General features: G+C 36.9%; 1 protein-coding gene across 26 annotated transcripts in view; it reads right to left on the bottom strand.

The window, feature by feature from the left end:
• Positions 1–25,589, bottom strand: part of HDAC9 (histone deacetylase 9) — a 930,192-nt gene that overhangs the window by 533,719 nt on the left and 370,884 nt on the right. For 22 of the 26 annotated variants that reach the window (XM_078441509.1, XM_078441511.1, XM_078441488.1 and 19 more), the window contains one exon: positions 2,482–2,544. In XM_078441509.1, the coding sequence (XP_078297635.1) occupies positions 2,482–2,544 (63 nt within the window). Of the gene's footprint in view, positions 1–2,137; positions 2,439–2,481; positions 2,545–2,782; positions 2,849–2,951; positions 3,239–25,589 lie in introns of those variants that run through there. The other 4 variants (XM_078441546.2, XM_078441538.2, XM_078441541.2 and 1 more) reach the window with 4 other exon arrangements.

Genomic DNA, 25,589 nt, shown 5'->3' with positions numbered 1-25,589 from the left:
TTACATTTGAACCTCATAAAGAATGCCCAGAGGTAAGCATGAGGACATCATTATTGTTCAGGTTACAGATGAGTAACCAGTTATCCAAATGGCTAAGAGCCGGAACACAGAGCTCTTGACTCCTCGAACAGTGTTGTCTCCACCACTTTGCACTACTACCAAATAATCTCTTTCAGATCCAACGACTCCATCCATTCCTATGCCTATCAATCATAGACCCATGCCACTGGTCCGAAAGGGAGTGAAATGAAATTTGCAGATAAATTAAGATAAACACACCTCTAACTTGTCAATTAACTTAAAGGAAAACCCTACTGAAATGGGTCACCAGGATCACCATTGTCTCCTCCTACCCCTTCATCAGTGTTACTTAAAGTTTGCTGTAACCTTAGGATTGCTGGGAAGATAGTAAAAATTCCAATATCCAGGCTAGTTCCCATACCAGTTAAATCAGAAACTCTGGGGGTGTAACCAAGGCATCCGTGTTTTGTAAAATATTCTTGATGACTCCAAGTTTGAGAGCCAGGGCCTCAGAGGAAGTGCACAATAAAGACTGGGGGAACTAAAGTTAAGGCCATATTATATTAAACAACATCAAATGTTATACAACATGGTAGAATGGATGCAAATGATTTTATGTTTCAAATTTGAAAAGTTAACAGAACTTGGAGTTTCCTTATTTATATCAGACAGGTTTGAGAGTTGATGTCAATCTACATCACCTTTCACTTAAGAGCTGGTTCTTACAGGATGTTTCCTGTAGAACTGACAACTGCACGGACAGTCTCAAGCACTTCCCTGCTGGAAAATATTATTGCTTTCATGTCAGGAAAATGACAGTCTCAACTGAAAATCGGAGTAAAGTTACATATGATTATCAAAGACACCGAAAACAGTGAGGCTTGCAAACACCTGTAGCCTGTGGCAAGAGATTCAATGTCAGCGGCCAGTAGCTGCTTCAAAGGCACAGCTTTGTTTCTACCATGTGAAAGAAACATGAAACTCCTAACAGAGGTGAGGACTAAACAGATAAAGTGTAGTACTGAAAAGATACCCAAAATAGTGATTGCTTAAAAGTTGATCCATATTTAAAAAATAAAACACTAAATTAAGTGACCAGTTCCATTGGAGACACACCAGCTGACCCCTCCCCAAGCTCTTGTCAACTTTAAAGCCACAAAGATAATAAACCATATTAAAATCCTAGTACGTTTGCTTCAGATAAGCAGACACTACTAGTTAAAATAATTCTTGCCACTTAAGTGTCAACACCTCAAATTACACAAGATCGATCTCTTATTCTGAGCCCACCAAAAAACTGGATCAAGAGAAGTATCTTAAAATCATCGCAACTAACGGAGGTTTAAAGATAACTTGATTCAAACATAGGTGCGTAAATGGGAAGGTGTTCGGCACTGAAACAGACATCATGCCAACCTGTGGAATATTTCTTTCACATCTAGTTCTAGCAAGTAAACGCTGTTCTACGTTGCATTCTTTTCATGGAAATCTATGTGGTGATCTATAATTATGATCAAACCCACATAGGAACTTAGAAGATGTGAGGGAGAACTTCAAGCCAATTTAGACTGAAACATTCGGAGGACGGAAACAAACCCCCCCCCCCAAGCTTTAGGAACTGGCTGTAGGATTAAATATGAAGAGCAGCAATTATAAGTAAGTGTTATCATGTGGAGAGTCTGCTCTTTTAACAAACAGAAATTGATAAAGCTGACAAGTTTCCTCTCCTCAGCACACCTTCTTGACGGCAAAAGCACATACAGAGAGAAACCAGAAATTAGACTCTGTTACTGTTATTCTTTAAAGGGTTGCACCTGCATGTAACACCTTTATGTGTGCGCTATGCCATCCATCTGCCTGACAATACTAGACTCTCCAAATGTTTTTAAAGAAAATTAAAATAAGCATCTGCTGATAATAATTTTATTCCATCCTGAATACTTTCGTTTTGGGCTGCTGAGAAAAAGCCACATTAAAACTACCTTTGTAACTCCTAGCAAACACATTTCAGAAGGTAGGTCTATAAATAGATGTGCTTCTGTATGCACACTGTAAATATAAAATCATCCGGCTAGCGGAGGCTGCAATTTAAACTGAAGCCCCAGGATGAACTTACCTGATTTTTAAAGTCCCATTAGAATAGCTTGCAATCAGTACAGATCTCCGTTTTCTACTTGCAGAGTAAGGCAAAACACCCCCAACTACATTTTACTTATCTCAGTCCCATCCTTCATCAGAAGCTTTGAGATTTCATTCAGAAGCTGTTGTCCCTAAATGCTGAATATGCACAGAAACGGTAATGGAAGGGATCTAAGTTAAACCCTACAGACGCACCAAGAAAATAGCAACATCAACACCAAAAAGCAGCAAAATCCTTGAGAGGTGCTTTTTCTTAGCTGCATTTCCCAAGTCTGCCTCCTTTCACACATAAAATGTCTCAGTTATGGAAGAGGATCTTACCTGAGCTGATCATACTGTGCATTCTCTGCTGAGCCAAGAGCTGCTCTCGTCCAGCCACCCCATCTGAGGAAAAACACGAGTCACTCTCGTAAATTGTCTGCAGCATATTCCAATCACTCTTACTTCAGCTACATGAAAGATTCATCGCTGCTCAGTGCACGGGCCCCAGGAGCTACCCTCCCTGGTCCTCCCTCCTCCCCGAGGAGAGGCAGCAGCCGACCAACTTCCACAATGATTCCCTTTCTGTTAAGGTGGACATACACTTTTCAAAATATCTGGACACTTTTCCTGTGTTACCAACCTGTGTACAAAGCAGAAAGGACCAAGTCGATGCTATGGCCGTCTGGAGTTTAGGTTATCCCGGAAACTAAAAGCAGGTGGGGAATAGGAATGTGCTTCGGGGTTATTGCTTTGTCAGAATAAGTAGAAAAATATTAACTGTACCCACGAGAAAAAGAAACTGATTAAACCTGGCTTATAGTTCTTCAGGCTGCTAGAGTTGCGTTGCAAGAACCCTCAGTCCTGCAAGTGGCTTCTGCCGGTGCCCTTCTATCTGTTTGTGTGCGTCTCTTCCCCCTCTCTGGTCTCTCTCAGCTCAAGTTGGCTAAAGCTAGTGATAATCCATTTGCATATGAATCAACAACGGCAGGGCCCACAGGCACAGAAATAGAACAATGGTCGGCCTGAGCCAAAAATAGGTCAAGCATGGCCGAGTGATTGGAGCCAGCATTAATGCATTTAAAAATACCCCAGCAAACCCAGCTGTCCAGCCTCTATCTTTCAAACCATAATTCTCGATTGCAGGGCCTTAAAAGCAATTAACTCTTTCCTCCCTCCCAGCTTGCTTTACACACTGTATTTCCATACTGGCGATTTGTTTCCAAAGAAAGAAAGGCAAAAAAAAAAAAAAAAAAAAAAAATTAAGAATCATAATTCTAAGAGGGCAAATGCACATACATTTAATTTCATTTTATTTTTATAGTATGTGTTTTTGGAAGAGAGAGGAGAGAAGTGCAGAGCTCTGTATTGGTTCTAAAATAATACTGGAAGCTTTTGCTCATAATGTGGTTTCTGCCTCACCCACGCACAGCAATCCTGGTGTTCTATTTTTGTTGCCTGTTTCTCTGGCTACACTGCAGTTGGCTGTAGCACTAGAAGCTTTTCTGCCTTCTAGTTTCAAGACTGACAGGAGATTTAGTAGAGGTAGTTTCAGAAAACAAGCACACCCCAGAATAAAATGTTTATGAAGAACTAGGTTGATTTTTTACTTGCCATTTATGCAAGGCAATTGTCCATTTCATAAATCCTAATGTGAGCTTGGTACCACCTATCAATTTTACTGCATCCACTTTCTATTATATCTAAATTAAAAAGAAAACATAGCTTAGGTCTGAAAATGTTGCCTCTATTTCAGCCCCTCAGGCTAAATTCAATGTGGAAAAGAAAAAGGAAAAGAAAAGTGTTGATGCTATCTAATGGATGGATGCAGAACGACCAAATATATATGCACCTGTAGTTCAACCAATAAATATGGTCAGTCTTCAACTAGGAATATTCTGCATTCATTGCTACCTGAAACACAGACCTCACTTTTTGGAAGAAATGGCATTTAGAGTAGTTGATAGGCTCCCAGACCAACACACATTTTGAAATTCACCTGTAGAGTAAATGAATTATAACATATACTACTAAACATTCTATAGTCTCTGAGGTACACTTACAACATCATTTCTGTATGAGAAATAAATTCTGCATCACAAACTGGGTTGTACCATCTAGCCATTCATAAGGGCACACCCAAAAGTGATAATCCACTAGTCCTGGGAACTCTTCTTCCTTTTCTAAACTAGGTCAGTAAGGAAAATGTAATTCTTAAAGCATTAGTAGCAACAGAGAAGGAAAGGGAAAAAGCAGAGTGTTTTAAGGTTCCTAGAACAACTGGTGGAGGAAGGATCTTGGTCAACCACAGAGTGTGGGGCAGGGAAAAGAGAACAAGGAGACATAGGGTTTTGGTGGAAGGGAGGAAGCATGTTAAGTCATTAGGCAGATAACACACTGCTGAAAACAGTGGTACAGAATTTTCCTTCTTTCATAGATTAACTCCTACTTCTTGCAAAATTATGTTTGGACACATAAGTTACAAGATTTTTAAAAAATTTATTCCAAAGCACATCGGACTTAAACTAAAACGAGAAAATCTTATTTTCCTGTCACTGGAAAAAAAAATATCTAATTCCATTTGATATTACAACTAAACTTTCACTCAGTCAAGAAATCAATATATAAAATTCAAGAGATGGAAATATTGTGGAGCTGACAAATTACCTCAGGGATGATGTAACCAAGCGTAGCATTTTAGACCTGGGAGGAAGTTTAGAATTTGCCTACAGTGGTGTTCAAACTCTCTGTGCCTCAGGATGCCATGGGACCCTGGAATTGACTTACAGTGCTTTCTCCAGAAAAGATTCTTCCCCCGAACCAGGGCAACCTCACTTTTATTTGTTTATACTGGAATATGTAAGAGTTCTTTTGAACAACAGCTTTGTACATTAAGAAGAAAACAGCTGAGGGGCGTCTGCGTAGCTCAGTCTGTTCCTTAAGCTTCTGACTCAATTTCAGCTCAGATCATGATTTCACAGTTTGTGGGATGGAGCCCCATGTTGGGATCTGCACCTACAGTGTGGAGCCTGCTTGGGACACACACACTGTCTCTCTCTCTCTCTCCCTCCCTCCCTCTCCCTCCCTCCTTCTCCCTCCTGCTCTCTGCCACTCCTCCTACCCACACTCATGTGCGTGTAAATGCACACGAGCAAGTGTGCTACTCTGTCTCAAAATAATCTTTTTTAAAAAAGAAGAAAATAGTTGAAATCCAATAGTGTTGAGTACAAACAAGCTCCCTATTTTCCAAAGTAAGAATTAAGGTGTGCTGAATGTTACTAAGGCTATAAAAGTACTTGTTAATGATATTATGACTAAAGAGACATGCTTTGTATCTAGCAGGTGGTCTCCCATCATATTCCCCAGTCTGGCATTCTGTCCCTTTTCAAGTGATGCAAATAATTACCTGAGATCTTCAAAATAAATTTTAGAATGATCTAGTGATGAAAAACGGAACCACCAATTGTTTCAGCGTGGTTTTGAACAGAATAGGCAAAACAGTGATAAACATGTAAGAGGGATGACAAAATCCTACTAATGCCATAATACACATCCTTTGTCATTTCAAATTTAAGTGACCCCTTCAAATTGCAATTGACAAAAACAGTTGCTGAGCTTTTATCATCAAGAAAAGTAAAACTCCAAAAGAGTGAGTTAGTAATTATCCTATTTCTCAGAGGTTCTAGGAAAAGGCATACCACATAAAATAGTGTAATGTGTCTTCTTCATGTTGACCAAGTTATTTCACTTGAGATTTTATCCCCACATGCTTTCAGTATTTTGTTTGTTTGTTTGGTTTTGTTTTGTTTTTACCATTAATAGTCTTGCCTTTTACCTCTTGACAATGAAAAGTTAGTTTAGGGTGAAAAGACATCAGACACATCATAAAATAGGTATCGCTTGTTTCTCAGAGGAAAAATAAGCATCATTAAAATCACCAGGAAGTATACTGATTACCATAGTTCCATTAACCAACAACTTAAATATTAAGAATGTTGTGTAATGCCTCTCACATCATATCGACAATGTCAGTAAAGAAATGTCAGTAAGTTTCTTTTTGTGCATTTATAAAATCAATTTTACTGATGGGAAAAAAACTATTAAATTTTGTATTATAAAAACCGTAACAAGCTAGTACAAATGCTAGGCTAGAATAAATAGGCATTAAAAAAATCTCAATATAATGAATGTTAACTCAATTTAATAAAAATGTTGGAAATTGATCTAAAAATCATTTTACATTCATTTTACACTCATTCAATAAATGTTAATATTATCTACTGATGGAAATGAAACCACTGTCTAATTATTTAAGTGGTTATTTTAAACAGAATATGCAAAACTAGTGATAAATTAATAGGAGGGATACCAAAATGTCATTCAAAAGCAATTATGATAATTCCAATTATTTTTATGCAGGTATATAGACAACACAAAAAGATGTATAAAAATCTATATGGCATCAAAATATTTCCTAAAATATCCTTGGACCCATAGCTCACATTGATCTTTTCTCAAATCAGTCCCACTGGAAAGAAGCAAATAAGGTAATATAGCCTGATATATTCTAAAACACTAAGGTAACCTCTGCTCATCTGTAATCAAACACAGACTTTTCATGTAGCACCAAATCTTATGATTCTGAAATCTAGACAAAGTATTTCACTTTGCCTGAAATATTAATTCTGTTTTACAGGAAATCTACAAAATTACTCACCAACACCTGGAACTCCTCACTCATTTTCTGACTCGCTCATGTTGCTTTTTCACCCATCCTCACGTTTCTCAAACTATTGTCACAGCAATAAAGTTATACGTACTTGTCTGTAAGTAGTAGACTTGGTTCACCTAGACTCCCAACGAACAGGCAATAGAGTACAGGGTGCTAATTTTTATTTGGAATTAAGTAGTCTATTTATCTTATTTTTCTATCTCTTAGAGAAACATCGCCAATTGTTATTAAATAGTGGATGTTCAATTTACAAGTGATTCCTTTCCACTAAAACAACCTAATTGGTTACCAAATGGTCTTCAGATAAGGAAATCTTGCCTGGTCCCAAGAACAGGTAAAGGGTATCAGAAAACACATCAGCAATGAAATTCCAGGGAGGCTGTTTTATATGAAAACAAAACAACATCAACAAAAGCTCTAGAACTGTTGGCCTTGATTTGATTGATAATAATTTCTTCTCTAACTTTTCCCTTCAAATGGGACATGTTGATCCATGATTTATTGTATTTCTAGGGGATTTCAGAGCATCAAGGTCACCTGGGAACTTGTGAGAAATGCAATTTATGGGTTACTTCCTATCCTAGAAGTACTAAATCACAATCTCTGGGAGGAATCTGTATTTTATAAGACCTTCAACTGATGCACGATAAAGTGTGACAATCAGTAGAGAAGATCAAGCTTTCCAAATCAACGATTAGATGGCTAAAATACATAAATGGAATAAGTATCTTTTTTGGGTCCAATTTTAAACAAGCCAGTATTATTAGAGAATAATTTATTTTAAATGAAAATAATTAAACTATGTAAGAGACTGAAGAAGACAATTAATATTCAAAGTAGAAAGAGGAGGATCATCCAAAAAAGTATCTCTTAACTGGCAGATGAGCCCAGCATTGTACATTTAAGATGATAGGGATGCGTGCACTGCTTTTCTTCACTAAGACAGGTTGTTCCAGGTTCTCTTCTTCTATTTGTCAGTTGCACATCAGTCTCTCTGTGCAGAGCTCAGTGCGGCCAGTCCAGGAGAAGAAAGCAGTATGATATCATATTCAACATGTACTATTTCATCGCTATTCATTTTTACCATAGTGTCTTATTAAAATCTCAATAATTAACTCCAAATCAATAAACCACAATTTTATAAAGCTATATGCATGTATGAAAAATAATCTTTTGTTGAAATCAAATGAAATGTAATTGCACTTTCATTTTTGCATTTATTTCCTTGTCTTCTGGACAAAATAACCAGTGAAAAAGGTCATACAACAGACTGCAACAGAAATGATCTCACGTGGATTCCTTAATGTAATGATCATCATCGAGTACAGTTTGAGTAAACAAAGTTTTCAAATATCTTCCTTTTGGAGTATTTTAACGATATTGGCACTAGGAAATTAACATAAAAATGCATTTGTAGTTACACTTTATAGTACTGGATCTAATAACTGTAGTGATGGCAAAGTTTCTAGAAAAGTCTGGTTATCAATTGCATTGGCTCACGTCTACATGTTCTATTTTTAATTGGTAAATTCCATTGATTATACCATTCTGACTCAATGTTCTCAAAGAAATATAGGTTTAGATTCAACCTTCTCTCCCTGCAAGTCACTTAGAAACAGCACAGTAGTTTTTACACTTTGTATTATGGTACTGTAAACTTATTTCACATAGAAAAACTATTTCATATGTACAAACAGGCTCAATGTAAATATAAGTATGCATCAACCGTTAATCTTTTCTTTTGCTTTAAGTGGCACGTAATGGCTCATGCTGATAATCAAACATCATTTTCTTAACAGCATTAGCTTTGAAATACAAACCAACCTGGCCTAACCTATCCCATGTTTACTAAAGTAAGTATGTATAAGATATTTACAAGACAAACTTTTAATAGAAATCTTAGTTTCAAGACAAAATATTATTTCTGGCTACAAGGCTATGAAAATCAAAATTCTGGAAGAATTCCAGTTAAGTAAAATTAGCTTTCTGATCTTCACTATTTGGTATGATTCAAAAATTTAATTTTATATTATTCTACAAAGTAGGTGTTCATATGTAGCCACACGTTTAACAGTTATCATCTTATAAATAAATGGGATTCTGATCATCAAAAATCAATAGTGGTGTGTAGCACCTGAATGAATACTATATTTGAGAGCTGTGATAAGACTGATTTCCACATGCTAATATAAGTTCACCAGACATCAAAAAATCAACCCAGAAATGTCATTTCTTGCCACAAAGGTCAAGCTGATATTTACCATAGCAAACCACTACCTATCACCATGTTAAATCAAGAGAATGCCAGAATGCTTGCCACTGAAAATAGCAGCAACATTTTTTATATTGCAATTATATTCTGACTTCATAAATGATCTAATTGGATGTCAACTACCATATTTAAGAAACAGCAAATGCCCAAGCACTTATTTTTTTGCCTTATCAAAAATATTTATAGCAGTGGTGTATAACTAAATTATATACATTTGCAATTAGCCGTATCACTAAGTTTATTAGATGTCCATGGGTAAGGAATCTTTCCTGTTTCATGATGGTTTACTTTAACAGAATTCTTTCAGTTACCATTTGTCTGATAGATATTTTTCCACTCCTTTGTTTTCACCCTTTGCATCCTTTAAGAATAACTTTTATAGACAATATATACCTGGATGATTTTTTTCCTTTCATCCCATAGAAAAGTCTCACATTTGGTAACTTCATGGAAGGAGATAGTGGCCCTTGCTGGTTCATCATCTTCTCAAGAGCAAAAAAAGTAGTAAATCCACCTCATCTTTCAAAAGCCTGCACATATACATTACTTCCTTGGCAAAGCCTTCCCTGATCTGAGCAGTCATGAATGACAAGACCTAACTCTGTCCTTACGTATATCATAACAAGAGTCTTTGGATATTTCAACAATTTGGTTACATATCTGTTTCCCATGCTAGGCGTCAACAAGTCAAGAACAGATCTGTCATTCATCTATGTGCCTATTTCACACTGCCTAGCAAATAGTAAGCACTCTATATGATATGTGAATCTATGTAAATATACATATGTTTGATTTTTATACACTTTCATTCATGCTTGTTTTCACAGATAAATGTCAGGCAAACAATTTCCATCGTCTGCATCAGCCATTCGCATTCCACCCTTCCCCAAATTTATCTCCAGAGTTAGTTTTCCTCTCTCAAAAGGGTAATCTCACACACCCAATTCCAACATCATCCTGGTCAGATAAGTATGATGATTATGTTGCATACAGTACTTTTCAGGACAATAATGTAACCATTCATAAGCTTTGTATCATCAATATAAAACACAAGAGATGGTAAATTCTATCATGCTTTATTTTCCTAGGATTAAGCACAGGAAATTAAAAAATTCAAGATTCTAGAGAATTTACTTAAAACCTTCCCATTTCTACACTGAAACTATTTTTACTAAAAAGGAGTTCTGAACATTTTAACAATTGTTCCTGTGCTCTTGGGGCTCTCCTGGACTCTTATAATGGCCAGCTTGGCTCCAGGTAACAGTGACATGACTCTTCTGAAAACATCAAAGCTCTAATCAAAAAAGTTCCACTTTATATTCTCATTGACATAGAGAATTCCCTTTCAGTTTTAAAGAGCTCCTACATTGTCTAAGTCTTTAGAAGGAGGGGCCTTATGTTCACATGTTTTTTAAATCAAAAAGAGATATATTCTGGAAAATGTGCAAACTTCAGTGTCAGATATGAATTTACACTTGATTCATGAAAAACAGCGAATATATTTCATATGAAGGGCAACTACATTACATTCTAAATAATGTGGCTTATACGATGGAGACAGGCCTCTGGATCCAGACAGAATTTGACTTGAATCCCCCCTCTCATTTAGTAGCCAGTTATAAGTTGGATAGCTTGGATAAGTTACTTAACCATTCTTAGTCATAATTCCCTCATTTTAAAAATATTAACCTCAGCTTCACAGTCACTTATGGAGCTTCAAAGCATTGAGATAAAGACCTTGAGAGGAAATGGGGTAAGAAAAAGGCTCAAAGAGAACAAGTCGTCTACAATTACCATCTGGACAAGACAGTGACTATATTTGCAGGGGCTTTTATATATAAACATTTAACCAAGATGTGATCTTTATTTTATCTGTAGTTAGTGTTGCAAATGAGTTGTAAATCCAGCTGAAAGAGGAATGCCCTTTAAGAACTTCCTCTGATACGAAGCTCCAAGTATAAAATTAAGTGTTAGTTAAAAGGAGGACCTTCACATAGCAGCTAGTAGTGTTTTCTGCCAAGCAAGATTGGTTTATATGATCAAATTAATATTTGCTGAATAATGTATTAAAAATGTTTTGTGGGGGCACTTGGGTGGCTCAGTCAGGCAAGCCTCTGACTCTTGACTTGGGCTCAGGTCATGATTTCATGATTTGTGAGATTGAGCCCCATGTCAGAGCCTGCTTTTCTCTCTCTCCCTCTCTCTCTTAAAATAAATAAACTTAAAAAAAATCCTCCTGTTTTAAAAAAAAGTACTTTATGAATGTCATCTATGGAGCTTAAAAAGTAAGACAAAATATATACACATCATGTCTGACAAGAAACATATACCACAATGCTATATAATTAATATATGCTGAATGTGGCCCCATACTATGTCATACTTTTCGAAGCCCATGAGAGAAGAAAATACTCATGTTGTCAACTTTGCATTTCTCTGGTCGATATTCTTCCCAAAGCATTCATAGAAACATTCACCGTGTCTTTCTTCAACTTCATTCGTCTCATCCCTGCACCCTTTGCCTATTATTTCATATTCTGTTCCTGTTACCCTGCCCAATACATATGGAACTAGAAAGGGAAGGGAGTATTTATTTCCCCAAATTGTATCAACTTAATAAGGACTAAGAAATCATGGTTATAAAATAAACATGGTAAAAAAATGAAAAAAAATTGACATGTGCTTTGCAGGGTTGCTTTAATATTTAGAAATATGAATATAAAATTTCCACCATTATGGCAAGAACATAATAGGTATTCAGTACTCTTAAGTTACTATTATAGCACACTATTAATACACACATCAAGAAGTGAATAATCGAGGGCCTACTTAGATTTCTGTATTCTGAATTAAGATAATACCTATTTCTCAAAATCAGCTATAATATTAGAAAACAGAATATAAAAGACAAATTCGAAGGGAAAATTTTTATCACTCTCCAGGCTGATAAACACACCATGTGTATTCAGCAAGTCACTGATTCCTAATTGAATAATAAGAAATGGAAATAACGAGCAAGAGGGGAGTAGTATGTCCCAGCCTATTTGCAAAGCTTACTTTGTGAGGTCTAATCAGATATTTTAATAGGAGACACAAAGATTCATAGCAACACTCACATGTGTGCCATTTAATCACAACCTAGGAGTATCACCAATCCACAATGCATTTCCCCCCAGCTAATGACTTCATTCCAGATGGCAGGGACTCTATTTAAAATCAATAAGCTAACATTAATTATTTCACCTGAAGCTATAACAACCTGTTTTTGTTTTCTTTTTTGTAATGAAGTGAAGACTGCTGTCTTCTTATTTTGGCTCTATCTGAAGGAAATTCTCAGCAGTACTTCCTGTAAGTAGCAGAGACCCCTCGGAAGCCAAATTCACTTATTTTAAATTCAAGACTTTACCTGTATTAAAATTTAGTAATTTTTGATTATTTAAATCATGAATAATTATGTATTGACTTGATGGAACTCAATGCTAGTTGAGGGAAACTAAAGTCTAGGAGTAATTAACATTCCGAAGGCTAAATGGTAAGAAATTCTCAAGCACAGGCTAATGCTGTTCCCTTTATAAACTAGGGAGAAGGCATTAGTAAAAACTGACAGTTAAAACTCTCAAGCATTTCATTTTATTTAAAATATGTAGTTGAACTTGAACAACATAGGTTTGAACTTAATGTGTCCACTCATACATTGATTTTTTTCAGATAAATATAGTACTGTGAATTTATTTTCTCCTCATGATTTTTAAATAACATTTTCTTTCTGTAGCTTACTTTATTCTAAGAATATAGGATATAATATATATGACATACAATATGTTACATAAAATATGTGTTTTTAAAAATTTTTTAAATGTTTATTTTTGAGAGAGACAGCATGAATGGGGGAGGAGCAGAGAGAGAGGGAGACAAAGGATCTGAAGCAGGCTCTGTACTGACAGCAGAGAGTCTGATGCAGGGTTTGAACTCAGGAACCCTGAGATCAAGACTTGAGCAGAAGTCAGATGCTCAACTGACTGAGCCACCCAGGCACCCCTTACATAAAATATGCTTTAATCGACTGTTTATGTTTTCAGGAAGTCAACAGTAAGGCTATTAGTAAAGTCTGGGGGGAGTAAAAAGTTATATATGGATTTTTGACTGTACAGGTGATTGGCATCCTAACTCCCAAGTTGCTCAACGGTCAAGTGTACTTCACTCGAGACAGGATCAACCACACATAGAGCATATCATGAAAAACAAATTTTTAAGCCAATATGAGGATGAGAAATGAGAACCAATAATTATTGTCAAGGTCTATGCTAACATGGCCACCTTCATATATCACAATATAACATGACTCATATTGTTAATATCCAGTCATTAGGGTAAACCTAAAGTAGTATTTTCACTATTTCCAAATGAATTATGTATGGATTATCATAACATTTCAAGAATGTTAGAATCATTAAATATAGAGTATACTGGTTGTCAGACATCCAAACGTATATGATTCAAAACAGTTGACAAGAAAATGCAAGATTAAAATGGCACTAAAAAATTTGAATCTGTGCCATTGGGTATAATGTACAGACAGTCACGATATCTGATCAGTTTTTCAAATAATAAAATCTATTAACTTGGAACATAATAACCAATGTAGCATCGTTCTTAGGAAATCAGACAGAAAAGACAAAGAATTTGATTTGTAAAAAAATTAAATGATTTTATTAAAAAAAATTTCTCCAGAAATTGCTATGTACATCCAGGAACAATTTTAATTTTCCAGAATAAAGTTTCTTAACGTGGTGGTGAACTGAATGAGAAGACACAGTCCATACCCTGCCCATTCTTCATTCCAAAAACACTCTTCCCAGGATTTTCCTATGATCACAACAATGATGTCTACCAACACAACCCATAAATCAAAACTCATCCACTATCAAACAGTCTTTTTTTGGGTTCACTCTTCTTGTTTTGTTTTTTGTTGTCTTTGTTTCTGCCTTGCCTCATTTTTCATTAGGCTCTTTAGAACCACTGTATCCCTACTGTATTTCACTGCTTTTTAAAATGTCTAGTTGCTTAACATGATGTCTCCCTCATTCCAGCAATTACTGCCTAGTCTTTAGGGACAGGTATTCACACACCAGCCTCTGGCGCCTTTGTTTTCTCACATACAAATCAGAAGTTAATTTTCTTCCTGCCCCAAACCTAAGTATACATTACTTAACCATTAATATCCATGCTTTCCCTGCCTCTTTTATCTTTCTTTGTAGTATACATCAAATACATGATTCAGTGTCGTTTTCTTTGACTAATGTTCTTACTGCAAAAGTAAGCAGTAGCAAAAGTAATCCATTTGACTGACCAATTCCTTAAAAGATACATTAGCCTTGTTCTGTTTTTAATTATAAGAGTTTCCTACATTTATACAACAATTATTGTTTCCTTTGACAACACTGTCCTTTCAAAGGGTTCTGGGAAGAAGGACCTCAGATGTTCAGGCAAAATGAGGAGGACTGGTAGGGGCAATGTGTAATGGAAAGTTCTGGAACAGTAGAAACTAGCACACCTGGCTATTAATGTTCACTCGGTAACACTGTGATCTTGTGGCCCAGGGAATGCACATGTCCTTTGAATCCTAGCACTCTGTTCTTAAAAACATACCACTGCTCCAGAAAAAAATAAAATAACATAAAATAAATAAGGGCTCAACATGAATTAGGAAGGAATATTATTTCTTCAAAATTATGAAGAAGTATTATGAAAGGCATTCCTTAATAATTCTTGTTTTTAATCCTCTAATTCTATTTTTTTAGCCTTTTGTCACATCAATTTCTAATATTTGAGTAGCAGAATAATATCTCAAGTGCTGGAAGACAGTGGAAATCAAGACAACAATACAAAACAATATCCATGTGGGGGGAAATAGTTAAAAAGATAACCCTGGAGAGGCACTTGCGTGGCTCAGTTGGTTAAGCATCCAACTCTTGATTTCAGCTCAGGTCACAATCTCAGGGGCGGGAGCCAGAGCATTGTAGGGCTTGTTGGGCTCTGCACTGAGCATGGAGCCTGCTTAGGATTCTCTCTTGCTCTCCCTCTCTGCCCCAATCCCCCACTCTCTAAATAAATAAATAAATAGTTTAAAAAAAAAAAAGATTGTCTCTCTCCCTCTCCCTCCCCTTCAAAAAAAAAAAAAAAAAAAAAAGATATCCCTGGAATGTGGCAACAGTGTGACAGTGCATGCTGGCATCCATTATTAAAGATCAGGGTCCAGGGTTCTGCTCCTGTTTTCAGTTCAGACTCCTTCTCTCCTTGCCAGAAAGAACAGAATCTGATCTTTTTTGTTGGTCCAACTTTTCAGAGAAAATGCAGAGCACGGTCAGAACTAAAGAGGCTCTTGGCTACCTGATCATGCCTCAGGAATACACAACTTGCAACAGGCATTTGATAAACATACTGGAGGAAAACTAACTCCTGTTAAAAATGCTAGTGGTGAAGACTTGGCACTTAAAGTGACCCACAAGCAATTACAGACACACAGACTAATCATTTTTCTGCAAACTGCAGCAAGGTCTTGACATGAGTAAGGAACAACCAGACAAAAATCATCATGCCATAATGTGCCCCCCCCCCCCGCCCCCCAGAAAAGAAACTCCAGTGTTCAGACTATGTAAGACAAGAAATGCAGACTGGACATAGCTCCATATGATAAAGGTAAGATAGGAATTGAAGATTCATGTCAGGAGTCATCATTTGTCAAATATAATTTGCTTATTTAATAGTATGATAAATCATTGTATGGTTTATTAACACACATTAAATCATTTTGATATTCCTAAAGCCTTGAGTAAAAAGAAATTTTCTAGGTTATGTAACAGATGCTGGGGTAAAACCTGACTACTGGAGACAAAACTCTGGTACTCAAAGTGAACAGAACCCGTTATTACCTTATAAAACTGTCATAGCATTCAGCAGTTCACAGCAGCCCTTGGTTAAGAATACGCATTTGAGTAACCAACCCCAAAGTAAGATGCAAGTAAGTTAAGTCCTTTATCTATACTTTTTGAACACCATGAAGGAAATGACAGACCATTAAAATGCACTCTATAGCATGTCAGCTATAACACGATAATTACGTTCCAGAGAAAATTCATATTCTGTTAATATGCTGCCTAGATAACAAGTGCAATGGGTGACAGGGTCATCAGTAAAATGGTCAAAACCTATGTTATTTTTAAAGTTAACATCATCAACATCATTATCATCATCTAATATTATGATTAAAATTTTTAATTGTTAATGAGCCTGGGTGGCTCAGTCAGTTGAGTCTCTGACTTCGGCTCAGGTCATGATCTCGCAGTTCGTGAATTCGAGCCCCGTGTCAAGCTCTGTGCTGACAGCTCAGAGCCTGGAGCCTGCTTCAGATTCTGTGTCCCCCTTTTTCTCCACCCATCCCTTCTTGTGCTCTGTCTCTCTCTCTGTCTTTCAAAAATGAATAAACATAAAAAAAATTTTCAATAAAAAATTTTTTAATTGTTAATTAGGGAAATAAGTTGGACCCCTCCCACCCTTACACTCCTGCCCCCCAGCCCCCCCCCCCCCCCCAACAAAACCAACAACTACAGCTCGGCCAGAGGCTGTCACAGTGGATGGGTAAATGCAGGAAACAACAGACAGGACTTGTGTGGAGGAGAGGCAGGTGGGTCCTGAGCCAAAGCTGAGAGAGGCAGGGCCCTAGGGCAAGGGCTGCATTTCAAGGGGGCCTTGGAGGAAGAGCTTGTTGCCTCTAGCCAGCAGCTGAACAAGGACAGGGGTGTGCATCAGTGGTGAGGGACTGACTGGGTGGAGGCACTGGTTTTTAGTTTCTCAAATACGGTCACCATGGCTCCCGTGGCCAAACTAGCAGCCAATTGATAGCTTTTTCTTTTCCCTTTCTTACTGAAAGTTACTATGTTTCTACACCTATGGTTTCCTACGCTTGGAAAAAAAAATCACATATGAACCAACATCCACTTTATATTCTTATTACCCTCCCATTTACCAATCACATTTGATTTAATTTTTCTAACAGGAACATGAGTCGTAGCAAGACAGATTGACCACCTTAAAGGTCCCTTCATTTTCTCTCACTCAATTCACCACCCTGATACACAGAAAGCGCCTTCCTCAGCACACTACAACTATGTTAGACAGATTCCTCCAGATCCAGCACCTGGGGCCCTCTTTTTGTCCTACTCACTCACCCTTCCTAGAAACTGACTAGCAAATCAGGAACCCCATGGCCCACAGGGTGGAGGAAGGCACTTACCATCCCCCCTCCAACAGGATCAGCTTGTCTGGCTTTAGAATATTCCACCACAAGATCTCTGACTGAACTTCAGTTTTAACATCTTGTTATCTTAGAGGCAGAATGGTACAGGGAGAAAAGCAAAGATGCAGATTTACCCCTGACTACATGGCATTCCGGCTTTAGGGTCTGGGGCAAGTTATCCTCAATTTTACCTACATATTGGCTACTATCATATATCCCTAATAGAGTTGTTGCTTTGGTGACATATTAAATGCCTAACACAAACATTGGTAAATAGTTGCTGATCAACAAAATAGTAGCTAATTAGTATGTCTTAAACCCACACTCAATCAGTTTACTTTTATCTTAGACAAAATACAAACAAGTTGGTTGGCAACAGATCGAAAGAAAAAAATAAGAAGGAAAGGGTGGTTCTGGAAACAGGCAATTTCTGATTTTTAAAAAGTCAGAGGTCGATTCATAAGATAAAGAATGAGGAAAATCGTCATAAATATCTCTGACCCTTGTGATCTAGTATAAGCGAGCACTGGCACACAGGTCTTCTTACACACCATTAGCATATGGCATAATATTAAAATAATGTTAATAAGAATGTTAATGATTGCCCTGAGTGATGGTTAAACTAGATAAAGTACTCTTCAATTAAGAAATCATAGGGGCGCCTGGGTGGCTCAGTCGGTTGGGCGTCCGACTTCAGCTCAGGTCATGATCTCACAGTTCATGGGTTCGAGCCCTGCATTGGGCTCTGGGCTGATGGCTCAGAGCCTGGAGCCTGCTTCGGATTCTGTGTCTCCCTCTCTCTCTGACCCTCCCCCATTCATGCTCTGTTTCTCTCTGTCTCAAAAATAAAATAAACGTTAAAAGAAAATTAAAAAAAAAAAGAAATCATAGAAGAGGGGCGACTGGGTGGCTCAGTTGGTTGAGCATCTGACTCTTCATTTCGGCTCAGGGCATGATCCCAGTGTTGTGGGATCGAGCCAGCATCTGGCTCTGAGCTGAGCTTAGAGTCTGCTTGGTATTCTCTCTCTCTCTCTCTCTCTCTCTCTCTCTCTCTCTCTCTCAACCCCTCTCTTCCTGTCCCCCTCCCCCATTCTCTCTGTTTGTTTAAAATAAAAAAAAAAATCAGGGGCGCCTGGGTGGCTCAGTCGGTTAAGTGTCCGACTTCGGCTCAGGTCATGATCTCACGGTCCGTGAGTTCGAGCCCCGCGTCGGGCTCCGTGCTGACCGCTCAGAGCCTGGAGCCTGTTTCGGATTCTGTGTCTCCCTCTCTCTCTGATCCTCCCCTGTTCATGTTCTGTCTCTCTCTGTCTCAAAAATAAAAATAAACGTTAAAAAAATTTTTTTAAAAAAAATCATAGATGCGAGACTACAAAGAAAAAAAATTAATATTGAGATAAACTGTGCCCAAGGATAGAAAAAAATCAATATTTAATATTAATATCATTCTTCACTTGATAAGCAAATTCTAAAATTAGTATGGAATAGCAAAGCTCCAAGGAAGGTAATCACAATTTTGAAGGAGATCAAAATGAGAGCATGTGCCTTATCATCTTAAAGACTTATCTGGTAAGTTATTATAAAGAGAATGTCTTATTGGTTCAAATAAAAAATAAAAGGTAAGATAACAGAATAGAGCAACAAAAAGGATAGGCCCACTTATGTATGAAAACTTTACATAGGTCAGTTCTGGAACCACAGTAAGTGGAGATCTTCAACAAATGGTTCCAGGATAGCTAGTTCTCTAGGTTAAACTATTACAGCCCTAGAAATTAGATGTTTATATTAAGCTATACACAGGTATACACACACTCACAGAATTAACTCCAAGTAGTTTAATGATCTATATACAAAGAGTAAACTTAAAAAAAAAATAGAAAAAAAATGTAAAGGAGTATGCTCAAATCCTCAGATTAGGGATGGAATCGTTCAACAAGACACAGAAAAACACAAATCATTCAAAAAAAGACTGATAAATATGACATAAGAATATAAGTTTTGTACAAACTATTAAAGAGAAATTAATGGCACATTAGTTAATGTGCCATTAATTAATTAATGACAAATTAATGACACACTGAGAAAAAACATTTACAGCACATTTAAGCAACCAATGACTAGTATTCAGAATATAATAATAACATTTACAAAGCAGTTTGAAAAGATACAACCCAATAATAAAGTAGGCAAAAGATAAAAATAGGCATTCACTAAAAAGGAATGTCCAATCCATGTATAAAATATGGTAAAGGATACTAATAATCAGGAAATAAAAAATTAATCCATAACAAGATACAGTTATAAATCCAGTGCATAGGTAAAAACTGAATTAGTAATACCAAATATTAATAAGAATGTTGAATAATAAGAACTCTTACACTTTGACAGCGTAAGTTTATTTCGTTACAAACATTTCATTTAATGAAGGCTAGATTTTCTGAAGAAATTACTATTTAAAGTGGCAACACTTTGTGTTTTCTAAGGCAACTCAATATTCATAAAATCCTAAACTGAATCTTGCCTAAGCTTACCCTTCTCTCTCTCTTTTTTTGCTTAATTAAACTAAATGTATTCTTTTAAGATTTTCTCTTTGTAACTCTGCTATTAACAATGAGAAATTACTATGGCACGTGAAATAAAAGTTGATTTCCAAATTAAGTAATGAAACAGAAAAGGAAAGAGCTAATGCGCAGCCCATCATCTTGAGAATAAGTGCAGCATAGAATTAGTAAATGCATAAATTGCACTTAAAAGTACAGTCTCTTTTTCAAAGATGATTACTACTTTAAGGAAGGCTTAGTGTGTCTGTTGATAGCCCTCAGGAAATTAAAGTATTGACTGATCTTTGTCTCTAGTATCAAAAGCAAGAACTGTTAAACGCAGAAATAGTCATGATAGGTAAACATATTTTAACTTGACAAAATGAAAACTACTGATATTGTTATTTAAAATATCTGAATAAATATACCGCTGGCAGAAAGGGCAGAAGGTAATTATGCTCTCTTAAAGGGTATTAATAGACAAAAAAAATTTATGATTGTTCTAAAGTTCTTTTGATTTTCATGAATGTTTGAGATCAACATAATTTAAGAATAATGGCAAATATTAAAAACCAACATAACATTACATTCTGAAAATCACTCTTTTGTAATCTGTCAAGTGATAAGACCTCACCAGTTTTAAGTTTTGAAGATTCGTGAATACTAGGAAGTGTGACTAGAAATGAATTTTGAGACCACCGTAAAGCTCTTCAATTACAAAAATGTATTTAACTAGTAAGGAAATATTTTCTCCATACGGACACAATTTGACCTTTTAAATGACCCATCTCAGTTATGTTTCATAAATATAGTCTTCTGATTCCTGAAATAAACATATGTATGAGTGTGGTTTTGTTTGCCTGTTTATATATAAAAGTAATTAACTCCTCTGGCAGCCTTGGTTCAGAAATTTTGACACATTGGCTATTTGGGCTTCCCTGTACAGCTTTTAGCCACCTATTGTCAACTGTTAAACTATCAGTTCATGGGGGCCAACTGAGCTCCCAGAGGCTATTGTTATTTCCCTTACATTCAAGGGCTTGCGGGGCTCCAATAAGATATTCGTCAGAGCTGACTGCCATATAATTAATTACTTTAAGCTTCTGAATGAAAGATTTGTCAGAAGGGATGTTATTGCTATCTTTGGAGTCAGAGAAAGCATGGAGCACAGAGGTGAATGTTGTCGGCACCCACCTAAGCTCTGCTCTGGGGAGAGGGTATTCGGGCCCAGACACTGATGAATTCCTATAATTAGAAATAGGAAGTCCTATTTTTCTTAGCAGAAGAATGTTTTCCAAGGAATTATTAGGTGACTACTTGAAAACCGATTTTGGCATGGAAGATGAGATCTCCGGGTGGCAAACTTAAATAGCAAAACTTTGAAAACAAAAGAAGGGTTTAGCTCACTGCAGGATTTGCTTTTCTTGGTGGAAATACAAAACTTCAGCCAGAGTTTAACCGTTCAGAACAATACAACATATTCCAGGGGCTGTGTGGACAAAGAATGAAAAAACAAAATGAGAACATAAAAATAGAGATAAGGTTATTGGCTGCTAGCAAGGAATATTAGGGGAAGAAACAAGATATTTAAAGGGGATTTTTAAATGAAGTTTCACTGTGTGGTATTCTTTAGGCTCTCCTCTCATACTGTGTAGCAGTCTAAAATACTAATGCTTTAACCCTGAAAGTGTAAGGAGTTAAATTTACCTTTCTGGGGAATGCAACAAACTCCAGATCCTGTCATATTGGGTTTGGGGACAGATCTGAGGTTCTCTGAGGTGGTCTTGCCACATCTGGGCTCCATGGGGTCAGATCCATCCAGTCATGTTATTAAACACTAAACCATATAACTAACAAGCATGGTTTCAGTCAACATTCTGCCATCATCCTTATAATTATAATCTGGTTTCCCAGAATTTGCTGGTCAGAGGTCATGAGGGTATTGTCCCCTGGAGTAATACTTTTCATTGAGACTATTCATTTGAAATGCTGGTTGAATCCATTTCTCTTTGTGAGCATTGCTGGTGTGAATTTGCCAAGGTAAGTCCATCCTATGGGATGGACATGCTAACATACACTTGCATTTGATACGGCTACCTATTCTAAATCAGGGTTTTCTGTAAACATCACCCCTGCAGAGTGACATAATTTAAATATTATAGCTCCTTCTATTTAAATACAATAGCATCCAAAATCAGAATTAAAAAGTTCAAGTTTGGGCTATAATAGAGAGAATTCTTGATTGCAAAGAATTGGCCTATTACCTATAATGGAGACCAAACATGCAATGGGAGGTCTGCCTTATAAATACACAGTTAAGTTTCAAGAGACAAGACTTAAAGTGTGCTGGAGAAAAAACACACGTAAAGGGGCTCTAGTGCATATCATTATATCAAAGATCGTTCCTACAAAGGATATTTTAATTTTAAGATCACATAGAACTATATGCAGAGGAAACAATGCTGAAATCACAATGGGATGCTCTGGAATACTAGTGATCTTGGTGAATTTTGCTGATATTTTATTGTTTATGACTGACATTATAGAAGCAAGAGCCTAACACAGTCATTCCAGAAGAAAACTTCCCTGCAGTGAACAAAGCCCTTTTGTGCTTCTGGTAAAACATGACTCCACTAAGGCAATTAGCTGTTTTAAAAATAAACTAATTCATTTTGGAGATCTGATGTATAATTATGCAGCTGCATGGACTGAGGAGGCATGGTGACTGGCTACAGTGTTAGTAAAATTAGAGGAAAAAAAAGCACCTCTTTGCTGACAGCTAAAGCATTGATTTAAGGTCCAATTGCCACCTTTGCATTATGAGGAGCGCAAAATGAATCTCTTTCTAAAATAATACAAAAAATTTCTGATAATGATAGTAGGGTATCTCCAGACACTGAGGGGATGGTAATTAAAAATATTTATCCAGAACCTTGCTTCTAAGAAGCTTGGCAGTCTCTGTAGCATCCACTCTTATATCTCTACAAAAATATGACTCAGAGAATTTAACTCACTCATTCCATAGACAGAACTGTTCTGTACTACTTCTAGAAGCAGAACATTTGGTAACATGGTACTTGTATGGGTTCAGGGGTACTGACAGGAAAAGGAAATGGCTCTTGGTCCATTTTCAAAAATTTGTTATTAAGGCAGCAGTTTCTATAGATGGGAAGATTGAGTCCTGGCCATTAACCACAGCAGGATCCAAGCTTTTTGGGGCAAAGGGCTCTACCCGATCCTGACACAGCACCTGACCTTGCTTGCAGCCTGAGTTTCCACAGAACCCGCAGGGTAAATTCACAACATACAAAGCACATTTTTAAAAATTCTATTCACACGTATTTCACTGCCTTTCAAATACATTATATACTTTCCACCAGGCGAAGACAGCAAGATTTGCACAAGGTGTCTTTACAGATTTCTTTCTTTTGATCATTGCTTCTTTATTACCTTTCCTTCTCCCTCGCATAATTTATCCCTCCCTCTCCCCCACTTTCTCTCTTCTCTTTTTCCTTCCTTTCCTTCTTTCCCTCTTTCCCCTCACCCTCCTTTCTCCATCCTTCCAGTAGCATTTTCAGTCAATTTTCTTCCACTGAGTATTCCAGATTCTTGCCATGAATCATGTTAAATATCATTGTTTTTATGTTTCTGACTTTCAGGTTTCTAGTGTTGCTTTTATTAAGGAGCAGTTCTCTAATATCCTGAAACTAGAGAATATGAATTTCAGTTTAAGGTAAACATATGATCATTATTTCAAACTTGCTTTTAAAGTATTTGAGAAGATAAAGGTTTATTGAAGTTTGGGGTGAATCTGCCTCACTGCCCCAAAAGGAAAAAAAAATGTAGTTCCAAGGCAATAAAGTGTCTACAAATAGAGAAATATATTAAAATTCTACTCTTATAAAAGGTTACTTCCTCGGTATCATTTAATACATTCTAAAAATTAGATGCAAACTTTATTTCCCCAAATTTTGTTTCCCTGGGTCTCTGATTTCCAGAAACGTCTCCTGGAGATTACTGTAGCCAAAGTCTCCCAGAGAAAAAACAGAAGCTTTAGGGGCATCTATGGGGGATACCTGCAATGGGAAAGCACAACTCTGCCTTAAATGTTACTGACATTTTGTTCAACATTTTATTTAGACCATTTAAAACTTACAGAAAAAGTTTAAGAAAATGGAAAGAACTTCACACACCTTACATGCATATTCAGTTTTTATCACTGTGCCACAATATATTGCTGTTTTAAAATTTAATTTGGTTTGCAAATAATGTTTCCATACATGCATTCACAAAAAAGTTGTGAGATATTACCAAGGCTCAATATCAGCATCAGGCAGAAAGACAGAAATAGCCCTCCCCAGGCAAATACTGGGAAGCCATCCTCTTCCTCAATGTCCTCTTAGAAGGCCTAAAATAACACCGGATAAGAAGCTGAGACATACGAGGGCCTGGCGAGTTAAGAACTAGTTATTTTATTTCTGCATTTTAAGGGATGTATATGAAACACCATAAATTCATACAGGAAGCTTATCATTTACTAACGTTGTTTACCGCGCAGCTAATACAGCATAAAGTCCCTCTTAGACTCCACCCAAGGAGGCCAAAGAGTTTGATTTTTGAAGTTTTTAAAGACCATTTAAAACTATTTAAAATAATTTCACCAACAGGTTGATCCATCAGCATGAAGCTCTAAGGAAAACATTATAACAAAGGTCTAATCAGTGAGAAGCAAACCAATTATTTACTTAAATATGTAAGAATGATTACATGTGTCGCCCAAGAAGAAATACTAGGGGAAGGAAATGAAGGTTGCCAGAGAAAACTGGACATGTCTGTTGTCTTTACATTCACCTCAAAATTTTCCAAATCAATCCTTCCTTATAAGGTCAGAAGTCATTTTAGTGGCTTATGCTATGGCTTGGCTTGTGCAACACTTTTCAGAACTGGGGCTGCTGGTCTACATGTACATGCACATGTGCATACAGGCTATGAGTGTACATATGAGTGGAGAAGAAATACTGTCCTGTAGAGATAGGTGAGGCTGATGTGTATGTAGGTAGTGTCAACTGAGCAGAAAATGGAAATGGTTGGGTCTTATATGAGGATGAGACAACAATAAATAGTCTGAGTTAACATTAGAGGTATGTATGCCTTGTGCTAAGGCTCCATCATAATCACCACATGTTGCTTCTTCTCATCCTCATAAAATAATCTGCTGAGCTCTGCAAACACAGAGCTGGCAGAGATAATGAGAAGGGTGACCCAAGAGCATAAGTATAAAAGCTGCAGCAAATCCTCAGCACCTTTCTTTGAATGGGTATTACTTTCTGGGATCAGACATTCAGACAGACAATCCAGAAAGCTCAGCCTCCCACAATCCAAAAGATGCCGATTGCTTAACTTTGTTCTCTCTGGCTTTAATATATCTCAGATAAGTGAGTCTGTTTAGATTTGACTAGACAGTTTGAAAATTGCAAATTGGCCTTAATTCATTAACCTGTTCAGTGAGCACCTCGTATACCAGATACTGCTCTAAACATCCAGGGAAGACTGGAGACAAAACCCATGTTTTCTCATGGAGCTTATATTCTAGTGAGGAGCAGAGAGCAATCA

Source organism: Panthera onca, chromosome A2 (genome assembly GCF_046562875.1).
Source record: "Panthera onca isolate mPanOnc1 chromosome A2, mPanOnc1 haplotype 2, whole genome shotgun sequence".
Taxonomy (NCBI): Eukaryota; Metazoa; Chordata; class Mammalia; order Carnivora; family Felidae; genus Panthera; species Panthera onca.
This window is presented reverse-complemented; position numbering and strand designations above follow the sequence as displayed.